General features: G+C 35.0%; 1 protein-coding gene across 3 annotated transcripts in view; it reads left to right on the top strand.

Moving 5' to 3' along the window:
- LOC148939407 (uncharacterized) overlaps positions 1-24,574 on the top strand; it is a 154,459-nt gene that overhangs the window by 65,245 nt on the left and 64,640 nt on the right. For all 3 annotated transcript variants that reach the window (XM_089106702.1, XM_089106703.1, XM_089106700.1), the window contains exon 2: positions 24,282-24,515. In XM_089106702.1, coding sequence (XP_088962828.1) covers positions 24,347-24,515 — 169 coding nt within the window. In that variant the 5' untranslated portion in view covers positions 24,282-24,346. The remainder of the gene's footprint in view (positions 1-24,281; positions 24,516-24,574) is intronic.

Here is a 24,574-nt window from a genome sequence, read left to right as displayed (position 1 = left end):
AGTCGTGAAAACAATAAAGACTTTGTTACTTACTTAGAATTTTGTCATAATTTCTTGAACGAAATGTCTTTTTGTTTATCCAGCAGGTGAATTCAAGAAAGAATTTGCTACTTACTTAAAATTTTTTCATAATTTCTTTTATGAAATTTCTGTATTGTGTATCCAAGAGGTGACTTCAAGAAAGAATTTTTTACTTACTTACTTACAATTTTTTCATAGATTCTTAAATGAAGTTTCTGCATTGTGTATCCAATAGGTGACTTCAGGAAAGAGTTTGTTACTTGCTTACAATTTTTGATAATTTCTTAAATGAAATTTCTGCATTGTTTATCCAAGAGGTAACTTCAAGAAAGAGTTTGTTACTTACTTAGAATTTTTTCATAATTTCTTAAACGAAATGTCCTTTTGTTTATCAAGCAGGTGAATTCAAGAAAGAATTTGCTACTTACTTACAATTTTTTTCATAGTTTCTTAAATGAAGTTTCTGCATTGTGTATCCAAGAGGTGACTTCAGTAAAGAGTTTGTTAATTGCTTACAATTTTTTCATAATTTATTGAATGAAATATCCGCATTGTATATCCAAGAGATGAAAACAATAAAGAGTTTGTTACTTAATTGCGATTTTTTCTTAATTTATTTAATGAAGCATCTGTACTGTATATCCAAGATGTGGAATCAATAAAGAGCTTGTTACTTACTTACAAATATTTTCATAATTTCTTGAATGAAATTTCCGTATCGTGTATCCAAGAGTTGACTTCAAGAAAGAAATTGTTACTTACTGAGAATTTTTTCATAATTTCTTGAATTAAATTTCTACATCGTGTATCTAAGTCGTGAAAACAATAAAAAGTTTGTTACTTACTTAGAATTTTTTTATAATTTCTTGAACGAAATGTCTTTCTGTTTATCCAACAAATGAACTCAAGAAGGAATGTACTACTTACTTACAATTTTTTCATAGTTTCTTTAAGGCTATTTCTGTATTGTGTATTAAAAATGTGACTTCAAGAAGGAATTTTTTACGTACTTACTTACAATTTTTTTCATAGTTTCTTAAATGAAGTTTCTGCAGTGTGTATCCAAGAGGTGACTTCAGGAAAGAGTTTGTTACTTGCTTACAATTTTTTCATAATTTCTTAAATGAAATTTCTGCATTGCGTATCCAAGAGGTAACTTCAAGAAAGAGTTTGTTACTTACTTAGAATTTTGTCATAATTTCTTGAAGGAAATGTCTTTTTGTTTATCCAGCAGGTGAATTCAAGAAAGAATTTGCTACTTACTTACAATTTTTTCATAATTTCTTTAATGAAATTTCTGCATTGTGTATCCAAGAGGTGACTTCAAGAAAGAATTTGTTACTTACTTATTTACAATTTTTTCATAGTTTGTTCAATGAAGTTTCTGCATTGTGTATCCAAGATGCGACTTCAGGAAAGAGTTTGTTACTTGCTTACAATTTTTTCATAATTTATTGAATGAAATATCCGCATTGTATATCCAAGAGGTGAAAACAATAAAGAGTTTGTTACTTACTTGCGATTTTTTCATAATTTCTTGAATGAAGTATTTGTACTATATATCTAAGAGGTGAAATCAATAAAGAGCTTGTTACTTACTTACAAATATTTTCCTAATTTCTTGAATGAAATTTCCGTATTGTCTATCAAAGAGTTGACTTCAAGAAATAAATTTTTACTTACTGAAAATGTTTTCATAATTTCTTGAATTAAATTTCTAAATCGTGTATCTAAGTAGTGAAAACAATAAAGAGTTTGTTACTTACTTAGAATTTTGTGATAATTTCTTCAACGAAATGTCTTTTTGTTTATCCAGCAGGTGAATTCAAGAAACAAATCCCAGGAACCTAACCCCCATGAAAATCTAAAAAACTAAATTTGAAAACCCAAACAGCTAATTAACTATTCTAATTCATGATTTCAGGCAAGACAAATCACGAAACAATTAAGTTAACTTCTCAAATAATAAACCGCCGGAGCCTAACAAACACGACCATCTAAAAAACTAGGTCTGAAAACCCTAAAAATCTAATTAACTAATCTAATTAATGATTTCAGGCACCTCAAACCATGATATACTAAAGTTAACTTCTCAAATAATAAATTCCAGGAACCTAACACCCATGAAAATCTAAAAAACCTAGGTCTGAAAACCCTAAACAGCTGATTAAATATCCTAATTTTTGATTTTAGGCACGTAAAACCACAAAATACGAAAATTAACTTCTCAAATAATAAACCCCCGGAGTCAAACACACGAAAACCTAAGAAACCTAGGTCTGAAAATCCCCAAACAGCCAATTAAATATTATAATTCATGATTTCAGGCACGTCAAATAGGAAATACTAAAGTTAACTTCTCAAATAATAAATCCCAGGAACCTAACGCCCACGAAAATCTAAAAAACTAGGTCTGAAAACCCAAACAGCTAATTAACTATTGTATTTCATGATTTCAGGCACGTAAAGCCACAAAATACTAAAGTTAACTTCTCAAATAATAAACCCCAGGAGTCAAACATCCACGAAGATCTAAAAAACCTAGGTCTGAAAACCCTAAACAGCTAATTAAATATTCTAATTTATGATTTCAGACACGTAAAACCACAAAATAATAAAGTTAACTTCTCAAATAATAAACCCCAGGAGTCAAACATCCACGAAAATCTAAAAAACCTAGGTTTGAAAATCCCCAAGCAGCTAATTAACTATTCTAATTCATGATTTCAGGCACGTAAAACCACAAAATACTAAAGTTAACTTCTCAAATAATAAATCCCCGGAACCTAACACCCACGAAAATCTAAAAAACTAACGAAGGGCCTCTGAACCTTCCCCTTGAGGCAGATCCCATTTATTTTCGATTCTGAGTATTTTTGGTTTTCCCTCCAAAATTGACCCCCTCCCCTGCCCTCAGAAATGGGGGAACGAACCCTCAGAAATGGAGGAAGGAGGGACCTCTGAGCCTTGCCTTTGAGGCAGACCCCATTTATTTTCCATTCTGAGTCTTTTTTGTTTTTTCCTCCAAAATTGACCCTTCTCCCTCCCCTGCCCTCAGAAATGGGGGAACGAAGGGCCTCTGAGCCTTCCCCTTGAGGCAGACCCCATTTATTTTCGATTCTGAGTATTTTTGGTTTCCCCTCCAAAATTGACCCTCCCCCCCGGCCCGCAGAAATGGGGGAACAAAGGGCCTCTGAGCCTTGCCCTTGAGGCAGATCCCATTTATTTTTGATTCTGATTCTTTTTGGTTTTCCCTCCAAAATTGACCCCCCTCCCCTGCCCTCAGAAATGGGGAACGAAGGGCCTCTGAGCCTTCCCCTTGAGGCAGATCTCATTTATTTTCGATTCTGAGTATTTTTGGTTTTCCCTCCAGAAATGGGAGAACGAAGGGCCTCTGAGCCTTCCCCTTGAGGCAGATCACGCTTTATTTTCGATTCTGATTATTTTTGATTTTCCCTCCAAAATTGAACCCCCTCCCCTGCCCTCAGAAATGGGGGAACGAAGGGAACGCTAAACTATTTTAAACTGACAACACTGTCCAAACATCACATGTGTATTATACAGTACACAATCACCTCATCTCCCCCAAAACACTTTTCAGCCATTTCTAGTTAAAATTTTTTATTCCAATTCGCAAATCTCATTACCCCTTTTTAAATGTCGATCATACAATTCTGATTGTAGTGTCCAAGTTTTTAATAACAAAGCCTACACACATGTACACACTATGCTTTCAAAAAAACACTCTGGTTGAAAAAAAACTTGGAGTTGAAACAAATTTGTGCGGGGAATCCCCCGGTCATACTGCTATCTTTTTTGCAATGTTTAGGAACAGGCGGGGAATCCCCACTCGTTTGGAATGGTACAAACGGGACATAAGCAAATAGCACGTAGTTTCATGACGTGTTTAATCACGTGTAGAGGTTCCCATAGAATAACAATGGAAGGAACATAGAATAGCATGGTAATTGCTATAGCTTTATGCAAAGTATAAGTTAGATTACTACTTATATTAATTTCTGAAAGCTCATCATTTCAAAATGTTACTATAATTTTAATGTTTATTTTTCAATATTAAGTTCAAAAGAAATTATTTGTCATAAAATTGGGTTTCAGTAAAGCACCAATGACGCAGTAGGTTTTAGACTTTCACAGTGATACAAGGAGGTGATACCCAAACTCTTGTTTGTAGTAAGTTTTGTTTGTTTCAAGCTTGATTTGCATATTCAATTTAAGTTTCACTCGTTTTAAGATTTATTTATTAATTTACATTAATATCTATTGTATGTTTGTTTGCATTCATTGTTTAGTGAATTTCCGTTCGTTTTAAGTTTCATTTATACTTCAATAGGAAAATATTTTTTTTCGTTTTAAGCTTGATTTTCATATTCAATCTAAGCATTATTCGCTTTAAGATCTATTTATTCATTTATATTATTACTTGTATGTTTTTTTGCTATGATTGTTTATTTAATTTCTGTTTGTTTTGGGTTTCATTTACTCTTTAATAGTAATTTCTGGACGTTTTGATTTTGAGTTTTAAAAGGTATGTTTATATGCTGATCTAAAGATTCAACCGGCTTTTAATTTTATATTAAAAATTTATTTTTCAGAAACTTTTGTTTTAATTAATTTTTGTTCGTTTTTGATTGCAAAAAGTTTGAAGTTTTAAGAATTCCTTATTTCAAAGTCAAACTTAAAAAAAAAAAAATATTCATCAATGTATCAAAACTGGTATGGAAGTAAAAATATCAAAGTGAAAAAATGGGTTTGTGTCAACCTCAGAGTTTTTATTATCTGATGTTTGAACTATTTTTAACAAAATGGCTATCTCAAATTTTTTATCGGATGGGTTTGTTGAAAAAGGGCGTGGGGGGAGGGCTAATTAACCTTCGGTCTCTTTTGACTCTTTAAAATTGAACTAGAACTTTCTATTTTCAATCAAATGAGCCCTCTATGAAGTTTACATGAGCATCCCTTCTATAAGAACCATATAAATTCTCAGAGTAAAACTTAACCCAGAGTACAACTAGCCTATCCCTGGGCCCTGGAGGGTTTCGTCGACCCTGGAGTTTTAATATCTGATGGCTGAACTATTGATGGCTTTAACAAAATGGTCACCTCAAATTTTTATCGGATGGGTTTATCCATCCGATAAACCCAAAGGCGTGGAGGGCCGGAGGGGCTAGTTGCCCTCCCATCTTTTTTCACTCTGAGAAAATGAACTACAACTTTTAATTTCTATCCAAATGAACCCTTTCTGAAGTTTATACGAGCATCCCTTTCATAAGAACCACATACATCCTCAGCACATAGCTTACAATGCCTGCCCTCCGGGCCCTAGGGGGTTGTGTCAAAACAGGAGTTTTTGTTATCCGACCTTTGAACTATTTTGAAAAAATGGCTCTCTCAAAGTTCTTGCTGGATGGATTTGAGGAAAATAGGGCGCGGAGAGGGGGGCTAGCCACCTTCCAATCTCTTTTGACTCTTAAAAAGTGAACGAGAACTCGATTTCCAATTGTATGAGCCCTATCCGAAGTTTAAACGAGCATATCATCCATAAGAACTATATATGCCCCCAGAGCAATACCTACAACGCCTGCCCCGGACCGTGGGGGTGGGTGTTGTATCGACACGGGAGTTTTTCTTATCTGACCTTTGAACTATTCTTAACAAAATGGCCATACGTAAAGGAGCTTTTGTTATATGATCTTTGAAATATTTTTAACAAAATGGCTTTCTCAAACTTTTTATCAGATGTATTTGGGGAAAAAGGGCTTGGGGGGGCTAGCTGCCCTCCAATCACTTTTGACTCTCAAAAAGGGCGCTGGAACTCTCGATTTCAAATCGAACGAGCCCTCTTTCAAGTTTATGCGATAACCCCTTCTATGTGAAGTGCCTCTGGGAAAAAATAAATAGAGTGTGGGGGGAGGCTAGCTGCCCTCCAATCACTTTTGTCTATTAAGAAGTGTATTAAAACTTTCAATTTCCAGTCAAATGAGCCCTCTATGAAGTTTACACGAGCATCCCTTCCATAAAAACCATATATGCCCTCAGGGCATAACTTACAACACCTACCCCCGGGCCCTGGGGGGCTGTGTCGACAACAGAGTTTTTTGTTATCTGAAATATGAACTATTTAAAAAAAAAATTCTATCTCAAAATTTTTATCTGATGCATTTAAGACGTGGGAGGGGGCTAGTTGCCATCATATCTCTTTTGACTCTTAAAAAGTGAACAAGAACTTTCAATTTCCAATCAAATGAGCCCTCTCCAAAGTTTATACAAGCATTCCTTCCATATAAAATATATATGTGCCTAGGGAATTACTCATAACGCCTGCCTCCGGGGCCTGGGGGATGGCGTCGACACAGGAGTTTTTCTTATCTGACCTTTGAACTATTTTGAATGAAATGGCTATTATAAAAATTTCATCGGATGTGCTATGGGAATAAAGGGTGGGGGGGGGGTGCCCTCGGATGTCTTTTGACTCTTAAAAATTGAACTAGAACTTTCAATTTCCAATCAAATGAGCCCTCTCTGAAGTTTATACGAGCATCCCTTTCATAAGAACCATATACGCTCACAGGATAACACTTACAACGCCTATCCCCCGGGAGCTGGGGGTAGTTTTTGCTACGTAATTTTTGAACAATTTCCAAAAAACTGGCTATCTCTAAATTTGTAGCGGATGGGTTTGGGGAAAAAGGGCGTGGGAGGGCTAGCTGCCCTTAACTCTCTTGACTCTTAAAAAGTGAACTAGAACTTTCAATTTCTAATCAAATGAACCCTCTATGAAGTTTATACGAGTATCCCTTTCATGAGAACCATAAATGCCCTTAGGGCATAACTTAGAACGCCTTCCCCTTGGCCCTAGGGGTTCTATTGACACCGGAGTTTTTCTTATCCGACCTTTGAACTATTTTTAACAAGATGTTTATCTCAAAATTTTCATCGGATGGGTTTGGAAAAAGAAGGCATGGGGGGCTAGCTGCCCTGGGATCTTTTTTTACTATTAAAAAGTGAGCTCGAACTTTCAATTTTCAATCAAATGAGCCCTCTCTGAAGCTTATACGAGCATTCCTTTTGTATGAACCATTTATGCCCCAGGGCATAACTTACAACGCCTGCCCTAGTGGGCTGTGACGACACCTGAGTTTTTGCTATCGGACTTTTGAGAAATTTTAACTTAATTTCTATCTCAAAATTTTTGTTGGATGTATTTGGAGAAAAAGGGGCTTGGAGGGCTAGTTGCCCTCCAATCTCTTTTGACTCTTAAAAAGTGAACTAGAACTTTCAATTTCCAATCAAATGAGCCCTCTTTGAAGTTAATACGAGCATCCCTTCCATAAGACCCATATATGCCCCCAGGGCATAACTTATAACCTCTGCCCCCGGGCCCTGGGGGGTTTTGTCGACACCAGACTTTTCGTTATATGATCTTTGAACCATTTAAAAAAAATAGCCATATCAAAACTTTAATCGGATACATCTGGGGAAAAAGGGTTGGGGGGGGGGGGGGAAGTTTCTTACCCTCCGATATCTTTTGACGCTTAAAAAGTGAACTAGAAATTTCAATTTCCAATCAAATGAGCTCTCACTGAACTTTATACGATCATTCCTCCCATAAGAACCATATATGCCCCTAGGGCATAATTTATAACCCTTGCTCTGAAGACTGTGGGGGGAGTTTTCTGCTCGAACATATAATATCCAGAACTTTCAACTACGTTGAACAAAGTGGCAATCTCAAAATTTTGATTGGATGTGTTTGTGGAAATAGTGGGCGTGGAAGTGGTGTTAGTTGCCTTCCAATCACTTTCGACTATTAAAAAGGGAAATAGCCATTTAATTTCCAATTAAATTATTTATTTCTGAAGTTTCTACGATAACACTTTCTATAAAAACCTTATATGCCCCCATGGTATAACTTACAACCCTTGCCCTTAGGGGTGTGTGTGTGTGTGGGGGGGGGTTATCCTCAAAGTCCTAATTTCCTGAATTTTTAACTACGTTGAACAAAATGGCTATCTCGAAAATTTGATTGGATGTGTTTGGGGAAAAGGTGGGGGTGAGAGGGGGGTTAGTTGCCCTCCAATCGCTTTCGACTATTAAATAGGGTACTAGCCCATTGAATTTCCAATCGAATGAGCCCTGTTTGAAGTTTCTACGACAAAGCTTTCTGTAAAAACCTTATAAGCCCCCAGGGCATAACTTACAACCCTTGCCCTGAGGGCTTTGGGGGAGGGTCCTCCTCAAAAACAGAAATTCTCTCAAAATATCTGAGATAAAACACTCTATTTGCGTGTGGGTTATCAAAGGGATGTAGTAGTCAAATCCCAGCAAAGGCTCAAGGCATTAAGCTGAAAATCCCAGGGATACCAATATTACTAATACTTTCCCTGCTACTTCTACTACTGCTACTGCTACTGTTACTGCTACTATTGAATTAAATCAAAATATCTTAGGGACATCCATATTATCATGAAATCCATGTTAGATATCTTAGAAGTAGAATATGGTATAAAGTAGAAACTTTCAATGAAAGTCTATGTCGCCTCAAAACTAAACCAAAAGGCTCTATGTGTATGCATGTTGTCAATAAGAAATCTCAGCAATAGGCTATCTCAGAAACAACTGAGGGTAAATAGTTGAAATTTTAAGGGTTGCCGTTACCACTATTTCTGCTCCTACAGTTGGTAATAGTATGGTAATTGATACGGCACTAGACCCTTAAAGTCCAAACCAGCGGTGCTGATCTCCGTCTCAAGGCCTTTCAGCCAGGAAGTGCAATAGGGGGATGGGGGCCAGCCATCCTGTCCTTTGTCACACCCTTCCTGCTTACCTTCCCCAGATTTCTCCAGGTAGTTAGAGCTGGATCAACTTTGGCCAAGCTTACAGAGTCATGCCACTGATCCCCATCCCAAACCAAGTAATTGGATACAGTAGGATTCGAACCCTCACTCTTCAGACATAGGATTCTAAATCCAGTGCACCAACCACTCGGCTCTTACAATTGGACTGAAGGAAAAGAGTATAAGTGAATCGAGATTGTAACAAATAGCGTATATATAATTTTTAGATACAATGTAATTTTGAAAACGAAATATACCACAAATATTTTCTTTTTTATTTACGACTTTGAAAAACACAAATAGACATTACGGGGAAATAAAATTTTGAATTGCTGAGTTTCTTGAAATTATCATCACTAGGTTATATATCCAGTTTGTTTTCGTTAGTTCTTACCAGTCATCTTGATTATTATAGTTTTTTTCTGCTTATTTGTCGTCAGTAGTGTGTATTCTATATATTCTAAGGGATATTTCAGGGGTGATTTACTCCAAATACACGTTATACAGTGCGGTTTCAACGGGACATGCCTTACCACGGGCAGGTATCTACTACTACAGACAGTACATGCCTTACCAGACAGGTTTCTGTGTCAACACCCATTTTCTGGACCACTATTAATGACTATCAACTGTACAAGGAATATGCTGACAGGTGCAATAGATTTGACGCCTACTTGAAAACCTACAAGAATATGCTCAGATGTGTAATAGATTTGACGCCTACAAGATACCTTGGTATAACGTGCTCAAAGGTTTATTGGACGTATCTGTAAAATGGTTGACAGCCAAGCTTTCGGCTATTAGCATTTAACGGAAGCTTTAATGATAGAATATGGTTAGACATCAAAAAGTTGTATCGTTTGCGTAGAAATAACTCAATTTGTGAAACAGATATTCCATTGGCATAAATCTGCACAGAATGATCTTAATTGGTGATTGAATAATAGGGGTGAAACAGAGCTCATTATCATTTTTAATTGGATTGTATGAAAGTGGTAAAAAAGGGTTAAAGTGCTTACCAGTTAAGGTAAGCCCGAAGGGAGGGGGGGCTAACTCTTACGCAATTTAGTATAAATTTGGAATAACATTATTGTTTTCAATCTACAGAAACGATTATTTTAATTGGATTGTGCGAAAGTAGTAAAAAGCGTTAAACTGCTTACCTGTTAAGGTAAGCCCGTACGGGGTGGTAAATCTGAGGAAATTTGTTATAAATTTGGAATAACATCATTGGCATCAATCTATGGATACGGTTAATAATTGGTAAAAAATTGACTACAATAGATTTGACGCCTACATGGAAACCTACAAGAATATGCTCAGATGTGTAATAGATTTGACGCCTACAAGAGACCTTGGTATAACGTGCTGAAAGGTTTATTGGACCGTTCTGTAAAATGGTCAACAGCCAAGCTTTCGTCTATTAGCATTCAACGGAAGGTTTAATGATAGCATATGGTATTAGAAATCAAAAAGTTGTATCATTTGCGTAAAAATAACTCAATTTGCGAAAAAGATATTCCATTGGCATGCTCTGCACTGAATGATCTTAATTGGTGATTGAATAATATGGGTGAAACAGAGCTTGATAATATTTTTAACTGGATTGTATAAAGGTGGTAAAAAAGGGTTAAACTGCTTACCAATTAAGATAAGCCTGAAGGTGGTGCTAACTCTTACGCAATTTAATATAAATTTGGAATAACATCATTGTTTTGAATCTACGGAAACGATTATTTTAATTGGATAACGATGACAGGGTGATCATGGGACTCGACTTAGCTTTATTTCTTAGCTGTGTTCTGTACAATACACAAATACGAATTTAATCACTCTGATACACTCTGAAACTCAGATTATGTCAATGTTATCGAACGTATCCAACAAAGTATGTCGATAAAGAATACATTCAATCTGATGTTTATATTCTATCAATTTTATCCGATATATTTGACAAATAAGATGATGATAAAAATTATTCACTCTGATACTTAAGTATTGTTAATGTTATCAAATGTATCCGAGAAATGATGTTGATAAAGAATTTATTCAATCTGATACTTAGATTTTGTCAATTTTATCCGATGTACCTGACAAAAGATGTTGATAAAGAAATGGGGCTAGCTGCCCTCGGATCTCTTTTGACTATTAAAAAGTGAGCTCGAACTTTCAATTTCCTATCAAATTAGCCTTCTCTGAAGTTTATACAAGCATTCCTTTTATATGAACCTTATATGTCCCAAGGCATAACTTACAACGCCTGCCCTGGAGGGTATGTGACGACACCTGAGTTTTTGCTATTGGACTTTTGAGAAATTTTAACTTAATTTCTATCTCAAAATTTTTGTTGGATGTATTTGGAGAAAAAGGGGCTTGGGGGGCTAGTTACCCTCCAATCTCTTTTGACTCTTAAAAAGTGAACTAGAACTTTCAATATCCAATCAAATGAGTCCTTTTTGAAGTTAATACGAGCATCCCTTCCATAAGACCCATATATGCCCCCAGGGCATAACTTATAACCACTGCCCCCCGGCCCTGGGGGGTTTTGTCGACACCAGACTTTTTGTTATATGATCTTTGAACCATTTAAAAAAAATAGCTATATCAAAACTTTAATCGGATGCATCTGGAAAAAAAGGGTTGGGGGGGGGGAAGTTGCTTACCCTCCGATATCTTTTGACGCTTAAAAATGGAACTATAAATTTCAATTTCCAATCAAATGAGCCCTCTCTGAAGTTTATACGATCATTCCTCCCATAAGAACCATATATGCGCCTAGGGCATAATTTATAACCCTTGCTCTGAAGACTGTGGGGGGAGTGTTCTGCTCAAACATATAATATCCAGAACTTTCAAATACGTTGAACAAAATGGCTATATCAAAATTTTGATTGGATGTGTTTGTGGAAATGGTGGGCGTCGAAGGGGTGTTAGTTGCCTTCCAATCACTTTCGACTCTTAAAAAGGGAAATAGCCATTTAAATTCCAATTAAATTATTTATTTCTGAAGTTTCTACGATAACAATTTCTATAAAAACCTTATATGCCCCCATGGTATAACTTACAACCCTTGCCCTTAGGGCTGTGTGTGTGTGTGGGAGGGGGGGGGGTTATCCTCAAAGTCCTAATTTCCTGAATTTTTAACTACGTTGAACAAAATGGCTATCTCGAAAATTTGATTGGATGTGTTTGGGGAAAAGGTGGGTGTGAGAGAGGGGTTAGTTGCCCTCCAATCACTTTCGACTATTAAATAGGGCACTAGCCCTTTGAATTCCCAATCGAATGAGTCCTTTTTGAAGTTCCTACGACAAAGCTTTCTGTAAAAACCTTATAAGCCCCAAGGGCATAACTTACAACCCTTGCCCTGAGGGCTGTGGAGGAGTGTCCTCCTCAAAAACATAATTTCTCTTTGGAAATTAACTACGCTGAACAAAATGGCTATCTCAAAATTTTGATTGGACGTGTTTGGGGAACTGGTGGGTGTGGAAGGGGTGTTAGTTGCCTTCCAATCACTTTTGACCCTTAAAAAGGGCACTAGAACTTTCGATTTCCAATCGAACGAGCCCTATTTGAAGTTTATACGACAACCCACTCCATATGAAGTGCCTCTGGGGAAAAAAATGAAAAAAACATTGGAGCCAATTGGTCTTTACTATAGGCAACGCTATAGCGTTGCCTCTGATTAAGAAGGGGAAAATGAAAAAAGATGCAACGCATATGCTACTACAGCAATTGCTACTACTGAAGCTAAGGGCATTAAAGGGGATCTTTCAGGCAATGTTTAGGGAGATGTTGAACTAAATCTAACCACACTATTAGTATGCAGATTGTCAAAAGGGTGAACCAGCAATACTTCAGAAAAGGCTTAGATAATTAACATGACGCTTTCAGGGTATGTTGAGGCGAAATTTTAACTAACTAAAAGGCACTATGGGCATACTACTACTACTGTCACTATTACTACGATTACTGCAACTAGTAAGACTAATCGTATTAAGGTAAGTTGAACGAAATCAAAACACATCGCGTGTTTTCAGGTTGCAATACGATGTATAAGCAACTTCTCGGAAACAGCTTAGAGCATTAAGTTGAAACTTTCAGGGCGTGTTGCGATGGATGTTGGAATAACCAAAAGACACTCTTTGCGCACTACTGCTACTACTACTGTTGCTATTTCTGCTGTTGTTTCTACGACTACTATTTCTGAGGCTCAGGGTAGGAAGGTGAAACTTTCATGGAATGTTTAGGGAGATGTTAAACTAAATCATAGCTCACCCTATACATGCAGGTTGTCAAAAGGTCGCATGAGTCTAGGGTATTAAGTTGAAATTCTCTGGCTATATTAATGGTAATGTTGAATTAGGCAAAATGATGAATTTGTATGCTACTACTACGACTGGTACTAGTAGTATTATTGCTACTACAACTGCTATTACTACTTTGACTAATTCTAATACAACTAACACTACAAGAACTACTAATACTACTATTCAAGCTAAGGATATTATGGTGACTTTTAATGGATGGTGAAGAGGATTGTGAACTAAATTGAAGCACGCTACATGGATGCACGCTACGCTAAAATTGCGTAGCAGCTATATCTCGGGAACAGATTAGAGTATTAAGTTGAAACGTCTAGTCAATGTTGAGGGGATGTTGAACCAGCCGAAATACTATATGCATACTACTACTACTACTTTTACTTCTGATATTAATACTACCACTAAGGTTGCGGCTACTAAGGAGAAATTTTCAGGGAATTTTGAGGAGACTGTTAAGTTAAATTGAAACACGCTTTTGTGTATTGAAAGGCTATAAGAGAGCCGTACCAAAAGTATCTGAGGAACAATTTATACTGAAATAATAGATTGAAACTATCAGGGTATGCTGAGGGTTATGTTGAACTAATAAAAATTTTGTATGCGCATAATACTAGTAGTACTAGTAGTAGTACTACTACTACTGCCGTTAGTACTAATGTTAGTAAGGTTAATAGTTTTAGTGTTTAGCTTTTAAGGACTGTTGAGGGGCATTTTGGGCTTAATCAGAACACATCATTTGCATGCAAGTTATCAAAAGGAAGTATCAGCAATATCTCCAAAACGGCTCAAAGTGTTCAGTTGGAACTGTCAGCGCATGAAAAGAGGATGTTAAATTATACCAAAAAGGCCCAATATGAATACTATTGCTCCTTACTGCTAATGCTAATACTGCGATCACTAATCCTATTGCTCCTACTATTATTTCTGCTACAATGTTAACTACTTTGCCAATGCTAAGGGTATTAATTAAACTTTCAGAGAAAGGTGAGGGCAGTGTTGAACTGAATGAAAACACTCTATTTGCGTGTGGGTTATCAAAGGGATGTAGTAGTCAAATCCCAGCAAAGGCTCAAGGCATTAAGCTGAAAATCCCAGGGATACCAATATTACTAATACTTTCCCTGCTACTTCTATTACTGCTACTGCTACTGTTACTGCTACTATTGAATTAAATCAAAATATCTTAGGGACAACCATATTATCATGAAATCCATGTTAGATATCTTAGAAGTAGAATATGGTATAAAGTAGAAACTTTCAATGAAAGTCTATGTCGCCTCAAAACTAAACCAAAAGGCTCTTTGTGTATGCATGTTGTCAATAAGATATCTCAGCAATAGGCTATCTCAGAAACAACTGAGGGTATTTAGTTGAAATTTTAAGGGTTACCGTTACCACTATTTCTGCTCCTACAATTGGTAATAGTATGGTAATTGATACGGCACTAGACCTTTAAATTCCAAACCGGCGGTGCTGATCTCCGTCTCAAGATCCTTCAGTCAGGAAGTGCAATAGGGGAATGGGGGCCAGACAATCTGTCCTTTCTCACACCCTTCCTGTTCACCTTCCCCAAATTTCTCCAGGTACTTAGAGCTGGGTCAACTTTGGCCAAGCTTACAGAGTCCTGCCACTGATCCCCATCCCAAACCAAGTAATTGGATACAGTAGGATTCGAACCCTCACCCTTCGGACATAGGATTCTAAATCCAGTGCACCAACCACTCGGCTCTTACAATTGGAATGAAGGAAAAGATTATAAGTGAATTGAGATTGTAACAAATAGCGTATATATAATTTTTAGATACAATGTAATTTTGAAAACGAAATATACCACAAATATTTTCTTTTTTATTTACGACTTTGAAAAACACAAATAGACATTACGGGGAAATAAAATTTTTGAATTGCTGAGTTTCTTGAAATTATCATCACTAGGTTATATATTCAGTTTGTTTTCGTTAGTTCTTACCAGTCAGCTTGATTATTATAGTGTTTTTCTGCTTATTTGTCGTCAGTAGTGTGTATTCTATATATTCTAAGGGATATTTCAGGGGTGATTTACTCCAAATACACGATATACAGTGCGGTTTCAACGGGACATGCCTTACCAGGGGCAGGTATTTACTACTACAGACAGTACATGCCTTACCAGACAGGTTTCTGTGTCAACACCCATTTTCTGGACCACTAATAATGACTATCAACTGTACAAGGAATATGCTCACAGGTGCAATAGATTTGACGCCTACTTGAAAACCTACAAGAATATGCTCAGATGTGTAATAGATTTGACGCCTACAAGATACCTTGGTATAACGTGCTCAAAGGTTTATTGGACGTATCTGTAAAATGGTTGACAGCCAAGCTTTCGGCTATTAGCATTTAACGGAAGCTTTAATGATAGAATATGGTATTAGACATCAAAAATTTGTATCGTTTGCGTAAAAATAACTCAATTTGTGAAAAAGATATTCCATTGGCATAACTCTGCACTGAATGATCTTAATTGGTGATTGAATAATAGGGGTGAAACAGAGCTCAATATCATTTTCAATTGGATTGTATGAAGGTGGTAAAAAAGGGTTAAACTGCTTACCAGTTAAGGTATCCCGAAGGGGGTGCTAACTCTTACGCAATTTAACATAAATTTGGAATAACATCATTGTTTTCAATCTACAGAAACGATTATTTTAATTGGATTGTGCGAAAGTAGTAAACAGGGTTAAACTGCTTAGCAGTTAATCTCAGCCCGTACGGGTCGGTAAATCTGAGGCAATTTGTTATAAATTTGGAATAACATCATTGGCATCAATCTATGGATACGGTTAATAATTGGTAAAAAATTGACTACAATAGATTTGACGCCTACATGGAAACCTACAAGAATATGCTCAGATGTGTAATAGATTTGACGCCTACAAGAGACCTTGGTATAACGTGCTGAAAGGTTTATTGGACTGTTCTGTAAAATGGTCAACAGCCAAGCTTTCGTCTATTAGCATTCAACGGAAGGTTTAATGATAGCATATGGTATTAGAAATCAAAAAGTTGTATCATTTGCGTAAAAATAACTCAATTTGCGAAAAAGATATTCCATTGGCATGCTCTGCACTGAATGATCTTAATTGGTGATTGAATAATATGGGTGAAACAGAGCTTGATAATATTTTTAACTGGATTGTATAAAGGTGGTAAAAAAGGGTTAAACTGCTTACCAATTAAGATAAGCCTGAAGGTGGTGCTAACTCTTACGCAATTTAATATAAATTTGGAATAACATCATTGTTTTGAATCTGCGGAAACGATTATTTTAATTGGATAACGATGACAGGGTGATCATGGTACTCGACCTAGCTTTATTTCTTAGCTGTGTTCTGTACAATACACAAATACATATTTAATCACTCTGATACACTCTGATACTTAGATTTTGTCAATGTTATCGAACGTATCCAACAAAGGATGTCGATAAAGAATACATTCAATCTGATGCTTATATTCTATCAATTTTATCCGATATATTTGACAAAAAAAGATGATGATAGAAATTATTCACTCTGATACTTAGATTTTGTTAATGTTAACGATTATATCCGACAAAGGATGTTGATAAAGAATTTATTAAATCTGATACTTAGATTTTATCAATTTTATCCGGTGTATGTGACAAAAGATGCTGATAAAGAATTTATTCACTCTGACACTTAGGTTTTGATTATTTTAACTGATATTTCCGGCAAAGGATTTTGATAAAGAATCTATTCACTCTGATACTTTGATTTTATCAACTTTATCACGACCTATCCGGCAAAAGATTTTGATAAAGAATTTATTCATTCTAATACATAGATTTTGTCAATATTATCTGACGTATCCAACAAATGGTATCGATAAAGAATGTTAATAAAGAATTTGTTAATTCTGTATACTTAAATTTTATCAGTGTTACCAAAAGTATCTGTCAAAAGACATTGATACAAAATTTATCCACTCTGATACTTAGATTTTTTGAATTTTATTAGGCATATCTGACAAAGGACGACGATAAAGAATTTATTCTCATCTGATACTTAGATTTCGTGAAGTTATATGATGGATCCGACAAAGAAAGCTGATAGAGAATTTATTCACTATGATACTTAGATTTGGTCAGTGTTATCAAACGTAAATGTCAAAATACACTTACAAAGAATTTATTCACTCGAATGCTTAAACTTTCTCAGTCTTATCTGATGTATCTGATAAGAGATGATGATAAAGAATTCCCTCATTCTAAAAAGCAGCTTCCCTCAACGTTATCCAATGTGGCTAACAAATTAAATCGACATAAAATGTTGTTAAGGAATTTGTTCACTTTGATACTTAAGTTTTGTCAGTGTTGCCAAACGTATCTGTCAAAAGACATTGATAAAGAATTTACTCACTCTGATCCTTAGATTTAGTCAATTTTATCCAATGTATCCGACAAAGATGTTGATAGAAAAAATTTATTCACCTTAGATAGTTAGATTTTATCAATGATATCCTATGTATCTGACAATAAATGTTAATACAGAATTTCATCACTCTAACACTTAGGTTTTGATAATTTTAACCTACATATCCGGCAAAGGATATTGATTGATAATCTATTCACTCTAATACTTAGATTTTGTGAATGTTATCTGATGTAACAGACAAAAGAAGTTGATAAAGAATTCATTCACTCTGGTACTTAGATTTTGACAATGTTATCCGCTGTATCCGAAAAAAGATATTGATAAAGAATTTATTCACTCTGATACTTAATTTTCTCAATTTTATCAAGCCTATCTTACAATTGATGACGATAACAGATTTATTCGCTCTGGTACTTAGATTTTGTGAATTTTCTCCGATGTATCCAACAAAAGAATTTTATAACGAATTTATTCACTCTGATACTTAGATTTTGAAAATGCTATCCGATGTATCCGACAAATGATATCGATGAAGAATGTTAATAAAGAATTTGTCACGCTTATACTTAAATTTTATGAGTGTTATACAAAAGTATCTGTCAAAAGACATTGATACACAATTCATTCTCTCCAATACTAATATTTTCTCAGTTTCTTGAGGCATATCTGTCAAAGGACGATGATAAAGAATTTATTCACTCGGATACTTAGATTTCGTGAATGTTATCTGGTATATCTGACGTAGGATGTTGATAAAAGATTTTTTTCCTCTGATACTTAGATTTCGTGAATATTATCTGATGTATCCGACAAACTAAGTTGATAAAAAAATTTATTCACTATGATACTTAGATTTGGGCAGTGTTATCAAACGTGTCTGTCAAAAGACATTGAATAAGAATTTATTGTCTCTCATATTTGGATTGTGTGCAGGCTACTTGATGTAAAGTAAAAACGAAGTGCAAAGACAGTTCATCTACTCTAAGAGATTGATTTTGAAAATGTCTTCCAACGTATCCGAACACAGAGATTAATAAATAATATATTTAATGTGAAATTTAGATATCGACAATGTTATTCAATATATTTGACAAAGATGCTGATAGAAAAAATTTATCACTCTGATACTTAGATTCTGTCAATGTTATCCTATGTATCTGAAAATAGATGTTGATACAGAATCTATTCGCTTTGACACTTAGGTTTTGATAATGTTAACCGACATATCCGGCAAAGGATGTTGATAAAGAATCTATTCGCTCTGATACTTAGATTTTATCAATTTTATCCTGATTTATCCAAGAAGAGGTGCTGATAAAGAATTTATTCATTCTGATACTTATATTTTCTCCATGTTAACCAACCTATCCGACATATGACGCATGCAAATTCTTTTTCTTACATCTACGATGTTTTAAAAGACATTCTGAACGTTTGATATGCTAGCATGCTCTAAAAATAATGAACACATAATAATGTAATGCATAATTTATTTTTAATAAAATAATGTCATGTAGAATATTAATACAAAAAATATATTGTTACGCATTATTAATATCAATGAACAATTTTGGACATTTTGAATCTGTTCCATAAAATAGTTGACCATTTTCTCTCTTGATATTGTAGCTATTGTGTTCTCTTAGTTCGTAATCAGTAGAATAATCATTATTCCATTTTGAGTCATACACAGTTTTTACTAGTTTGTCAGCGACAGGTTCAATATGCGTTTCGTCTTTGGTATTATTTGGCTCATTGACTTTTTGATCAATGTTGGTAGTAACGTTTGCTGGCACTTAGTTTTTCATCGATTCATCTTTATACTCCTTAGTGATATTTTCTATCATTGCCTTTTCTATTTTTCTGGCAATTTCACTGTCTATTACAACATTATTTTTACACAGGCAACAGTTCCGACACGTAGACAAGATATGATTTATGATATTAGTAGAAGTGTAGACATTTCTTTTCCCCTTTATTTTCATTCGAATGCTAATACCCGAAAGCTGAAGATAGGGTTTAACACTGGGTAACATGTTACCACAAGCACTAGCAAGAAGATTCCCCTATTCATCAATTATTATTTTTATGTTGGCATTCTCTTTGAGTGCAATCATCTCCGGAGATCTCAATATCGCATATCCATCATCATAAGAGTTGAATTTGTTTGGTACTCCAAAGAAATCTAGTTCTTCATTATCATAACAATGCATACATGCGTTTCTGATAGTGCTATCACTTGTACTTGTTTCATAGTTCAAATACTTCTCCTTGTCAGCATTCAATGCTACAATAACACTGTCATGTGAACACACTTTCTTAAAATGTTTCATCTTCACTTTTTTAAAGATATGAGCTATGTATTTAACCTTCCACTGCGTAAAAATTATTGATTTAATACATGCAATAAACTAGGTAGTGTCGATAACGCGCCATAGGGTACCAGTGGGAAAGCCGCGTCGTGTCTATGAGCAAGCATAGAGTACGGTTGGTAGAGCCGTGTGCATATTTCATGTCATTTTAAGATACGTAAAAAAATTGAATAATTTTTAAGTCCAAACATTTCAGTCCTAAAAAGCGCCTCTGCAAACAATATTTTTCTAGTAGTAAAAGTCACGACCAACATTTCTATATCATTCTCATTTTGAATTTTGAAATTATTAAATATAAATTTTTAATGTTTTAATTATGTTTCATGCCATTCTAAGACATGTAAAAAAAAGTTGAAAAAATACAATTTTTAAAAAAATAAAAAAAAGTTAAAAAAAGTATAAAAGTGGGAGGAGGGGCGAAAAAGTTGGGGGGAGGGGTATCCTTGGAGGTTTGGGGTAGGGGGCCCTTGAAGGTTGAGGTCCTTGGTGGTTAGGGTCATTGATGGTTGCGGTCCTCGATGGTTCAAACCCATAATCATCTCACTAGTTGATTTCTAAGGATTTCTAAGGATTGTTCTGAATTTCATTGTTAAAATTCTTTTCTTTGCATCTACATCTTTATTAGTATCAGCTTTTTAGTATACTAAAATGTTAAAACATATTTTATATTGACAACACTGCTCAAATGGTACTTGTGTATTACACAGAACACATCCGAGAAGTTGGGGAACCTCTGACTCTATTAGTTTCAACTTTTTAGCATGCCCGAGTGCTAACCCATATTTTCAATTGGCAACACTGCTCAACTGGCATTTGTGTATTGTACAGAACACAGCCAAGAAGTAAAGCTAAGTCAAGCCCCATGATCACCTTGTCATCGTTATCCAATTAAAATAATCGTTTCCGTAGATTCAAAAACAATGATGTTATTCCAAATTTATATTAAATTGCGTAAGAGTTAGCACCATCTTCGGGCTTACCTTAATCGCTAAACATTTTAACACTTTTTTACCACTTTCATACAATCAAGCTAAAAATGTTATCGAGCTCTGTTTCACCCCTATTATTAAATCAGCAGTTAAGATCATTCAGTGCAGAGTTATGCCAATGGAATATCTTTTTCGCAAATTGAGTTATTTTTACGCAAATGATACAAATTTTTAATGTCTAATACCATATGCTATTATTAAACCTTCCGTTGAATGCTAATAGCCGAAAGCTTGGCTGTTAACCATTTTACAGCACAGTCCAATAAACCTTTGTGTACGTTATACCAAGGTGTCTTGTAGGCGTCAAATCTATTACACATCTGAGCATATTCTTGTAGGTTTCCAAGTAGGTGTCAAATCTATTGCACCTTTCAGCATATTCCTTGTACAGTTGATAGTCATTAATAGTGGTCCAGAAAATGGGTGTTGACACAGAAACCTGTCTGGTAAGGCATGTACTGTCTGTAGTAGTAGATACCTGCCCGTAGTAAGACATGTCCCGTTAAAACTGCACTGTATATGGTGTATATGGAGTAAATCACCCCTGAAATATCCCTTAGAATATATAGAATACACACTACTGTCGTCGATGTTTCTAAAACAAAAGCACGGTGTTCAAAATACATATAGTTTTCAATCAAATACAAATGATACAATAAGCTTTAGACTTAGACGGTTACGGAAGGAGGAACTTCCTGGTTGTAGTAGTTTTATTCGTTTTAAGTTTGACTATAATACTCAATTTCATTTTCACTCATTTAAAGATTTATTTATTCATCCATACCACCGCCTGATATCTCTGTGTTGGCTATAACCGTTTATTATAATTTCTGGTCATTCTAGGTCTCATTTTTTCTTTAGTAATAATTTCTGGTCGTTATGAGTTCGGGCTATTATAGGATTCATTATTGCTAGTCTTAACTTTAACATGACTCTTTACTTTTCGGTAAAAAACTGCTTTTTTGGAACGTGTTTTTAGTTAATTCTTTATCAATTTCGTAGGAAGGGATCATGAATTTAATTTTTCGTTACTGGTGCGTAATGTGGACACTGCTATGTATTGTACAAGGAAACCGGTCATGAAAAACCTGTCAAACAGGCTATTCTCAAGAGGCCGCTATACGTTAACGACTGCAAAGCCGTGGTTTCTCAATGAGTTACAATTTTTAAGCGGTTGTTTTTGGGGTTTAAGGCGGAAAAAGGTACCCAGGTTAGGTTAGGTTACGTATTTAATATCTGGTATGTTTTACCCCCCCCCCCCTAATGTGCAAATATATAGTCCAAATTTGTTTATAAACTATTATATATTCATCCTATTTTATTTCATTAGCATCAACCAAACTTGACATCTTTAGCAGGGTCCACATAATGCACCAGTGCCAATTTTTCTTACTATTTCTTAATGATTTTCGTGTTTTTGGTGCAACACTAATATTTTTCCCAAGATAGAGAATTCTCTTTCATCTAATGAAGTATCTTTTCTACTGTTTTTTTGATAAAATGGAGGATACAAAAACACAGGGTTATTAAAAAGACACTTTCAGATGAATTACATCATTAGCACAAGAGAGAATAAAAATAGAGAGACAAGAGACAAAAAACAAGAGAGAGAGGATTCTTGAGAGTAACTCTTTAATGAGACTTAGTTTGGAAAATAAATTATTAGGTCTAGTATTTTGTTCTTTCAATCACAGTGAATAGTCAAAGCAAAGATCACAAGTGATGAAGTTATATCTTGTTCTAAACATCTACTCTAGTTTTTGGTTCATGGCAATTTTATAAACTCACAACAAAATATAGGCATAAATAACTATTAAAAAATTGAATTTCCATTTAACCAACATAGTAGGCCCAAAGTCAGCATTTAATTTGCTACAATACAATGTACTTATGCATTATACCACCAACACTTATGTTTACGCTGTGTATTATATAATTTGGGCTATATATTTGCACATTAGGGGGAGTGGGGATAAGGTTAGGTTATCCCCACCCCTTAGTGTGCAAATATATTGCCCAAATTTGTTTCTAAAGGTTTATATTTTCATTATGTTTTGAAAAATTTTATTAGGATTAACCTAACTTCACTTCTTGAGTGTTGGCGATATAATACATAAATATCCAACTCAATATGAGAACATCCCTTTTATTTATTTCAATCTTCATATAATTTCTAAATTGATGAGGCTTTGTTTTTTGAAAAACACGTGGAGGGCGCTGAAAATATAACTTCAACTTTCGAATGAGGTCAGTTTAACCAAAAATAATTATTAGGATTCAAAATTATTGTAAATACTTGAATGGCTAATATCATACACCATAAGTAATTGTGGGAGCAGTGACCTAGGCACGTTTTCACCGATGCCTGGTTGTAATGTAAATGGTAATACTAAAGAGAACCGAATTCTTGGTAAATACATATCAGATTGGAAATTGAACACATATCTTGAATACCAAATTGTAAGCCAATTGTTGTTTATGTTCCGAAACCAGCAATTTCACTGCTGAGCTAGGTTTTCGAATATTTATATCCAGGTTTTCAAAAATTTATATGAGCTAGGTTTTCGAAAATTTATATCCAGAACATTTTATGTAAATTAAACCATTAACTAGGCCGTTCCCTGAAGGTTTTCCCTTAACACATTTTCGGACACCCATCATGAAACATGTTCCCATTCCAAAGAGTAATATCAACATTTAAAAAGTAGACAACTTTCATAATTTACAGACCTTACCCAAGGGCTATGGGTGTCATGCTATCCTTGAAGACACTTTCTGATTGAAGCAAAGAGCAAAATTGAAACTCAAAACGATCAGAAATTATACTTCATCCCAAACAATCGGAACAGTAGATCCATGTTAACTACCATAACTTTGAGCCCCTGTTTATCTTTACATTAAAATTTACTGTCCGTTTTGATATGATATGTAATAGCTAGTTGTTTTCTAATCCGGAGTACCAACGCTTCCAGTTCACTTTATAATTCAGAATATATTTTTTGGTTCTTGCGTCTTCGAGTCCTCTTTAGGCAACCTTTAGCCACGTCTCTTAATGTTCGCAAAAAAAAAAAAAAAAAAAACTCTTGCGTAGAATCAAATCCAAAGGAGTCTGCAAATATGAAGAAAAATATATTCTTTAATCTGAATTCACGGAAACTTTACTTACCCCTCCCAAACTCATTTTATAAATTTTCTTAAATACAAGTAAAATTTAATCAGTTGGAAACACATCTAGGAAGAAGTTTAATGTCCCGTAGGACATTAATTTTCAGTTCTTTTTTAGAAATGTCATCAGTTTTTTCTACCTTGCCATATTGAGCCTAGTCAGCGTCAGCAGCTTTTTTAAGAATGTGGCGAGCACTTTGCTTTTATTTGTTTTTCACAACTGTATTTATTAACACTTCAGTGGCACTGTCTGTAGACCATTGGAGCAACTATGATCGGAGGTCGAATAGAACACATCGTGCTAAGAGAAATGGACAATCGGCTGAGGCTCATCTACTGCCTTCGACTATTAGTAAGTTTATTAGAATTTTAATCATATTTTACTGAATATTCTTTAATACACATGTACTA

This window comes from Artemia sp. Qi Xiang Cuo, chromosome 21, assembly GCF_049724085.1.
Source record: "Artemia sp. Qi Xiang Cuo chromosome 21, ASM4972408v1, whole genome shotgun sequence".
Lineage (NCBI taxonomy): Eukaryota > Metazoa > Arthropoda > Branchiopoda > Anostraca > Artemiidae > Artemia > Artemia sp. Qi Xiang Cuo.
This window is presented reverse-complemented; position numbering and strand designations above follow the sequence as displayed.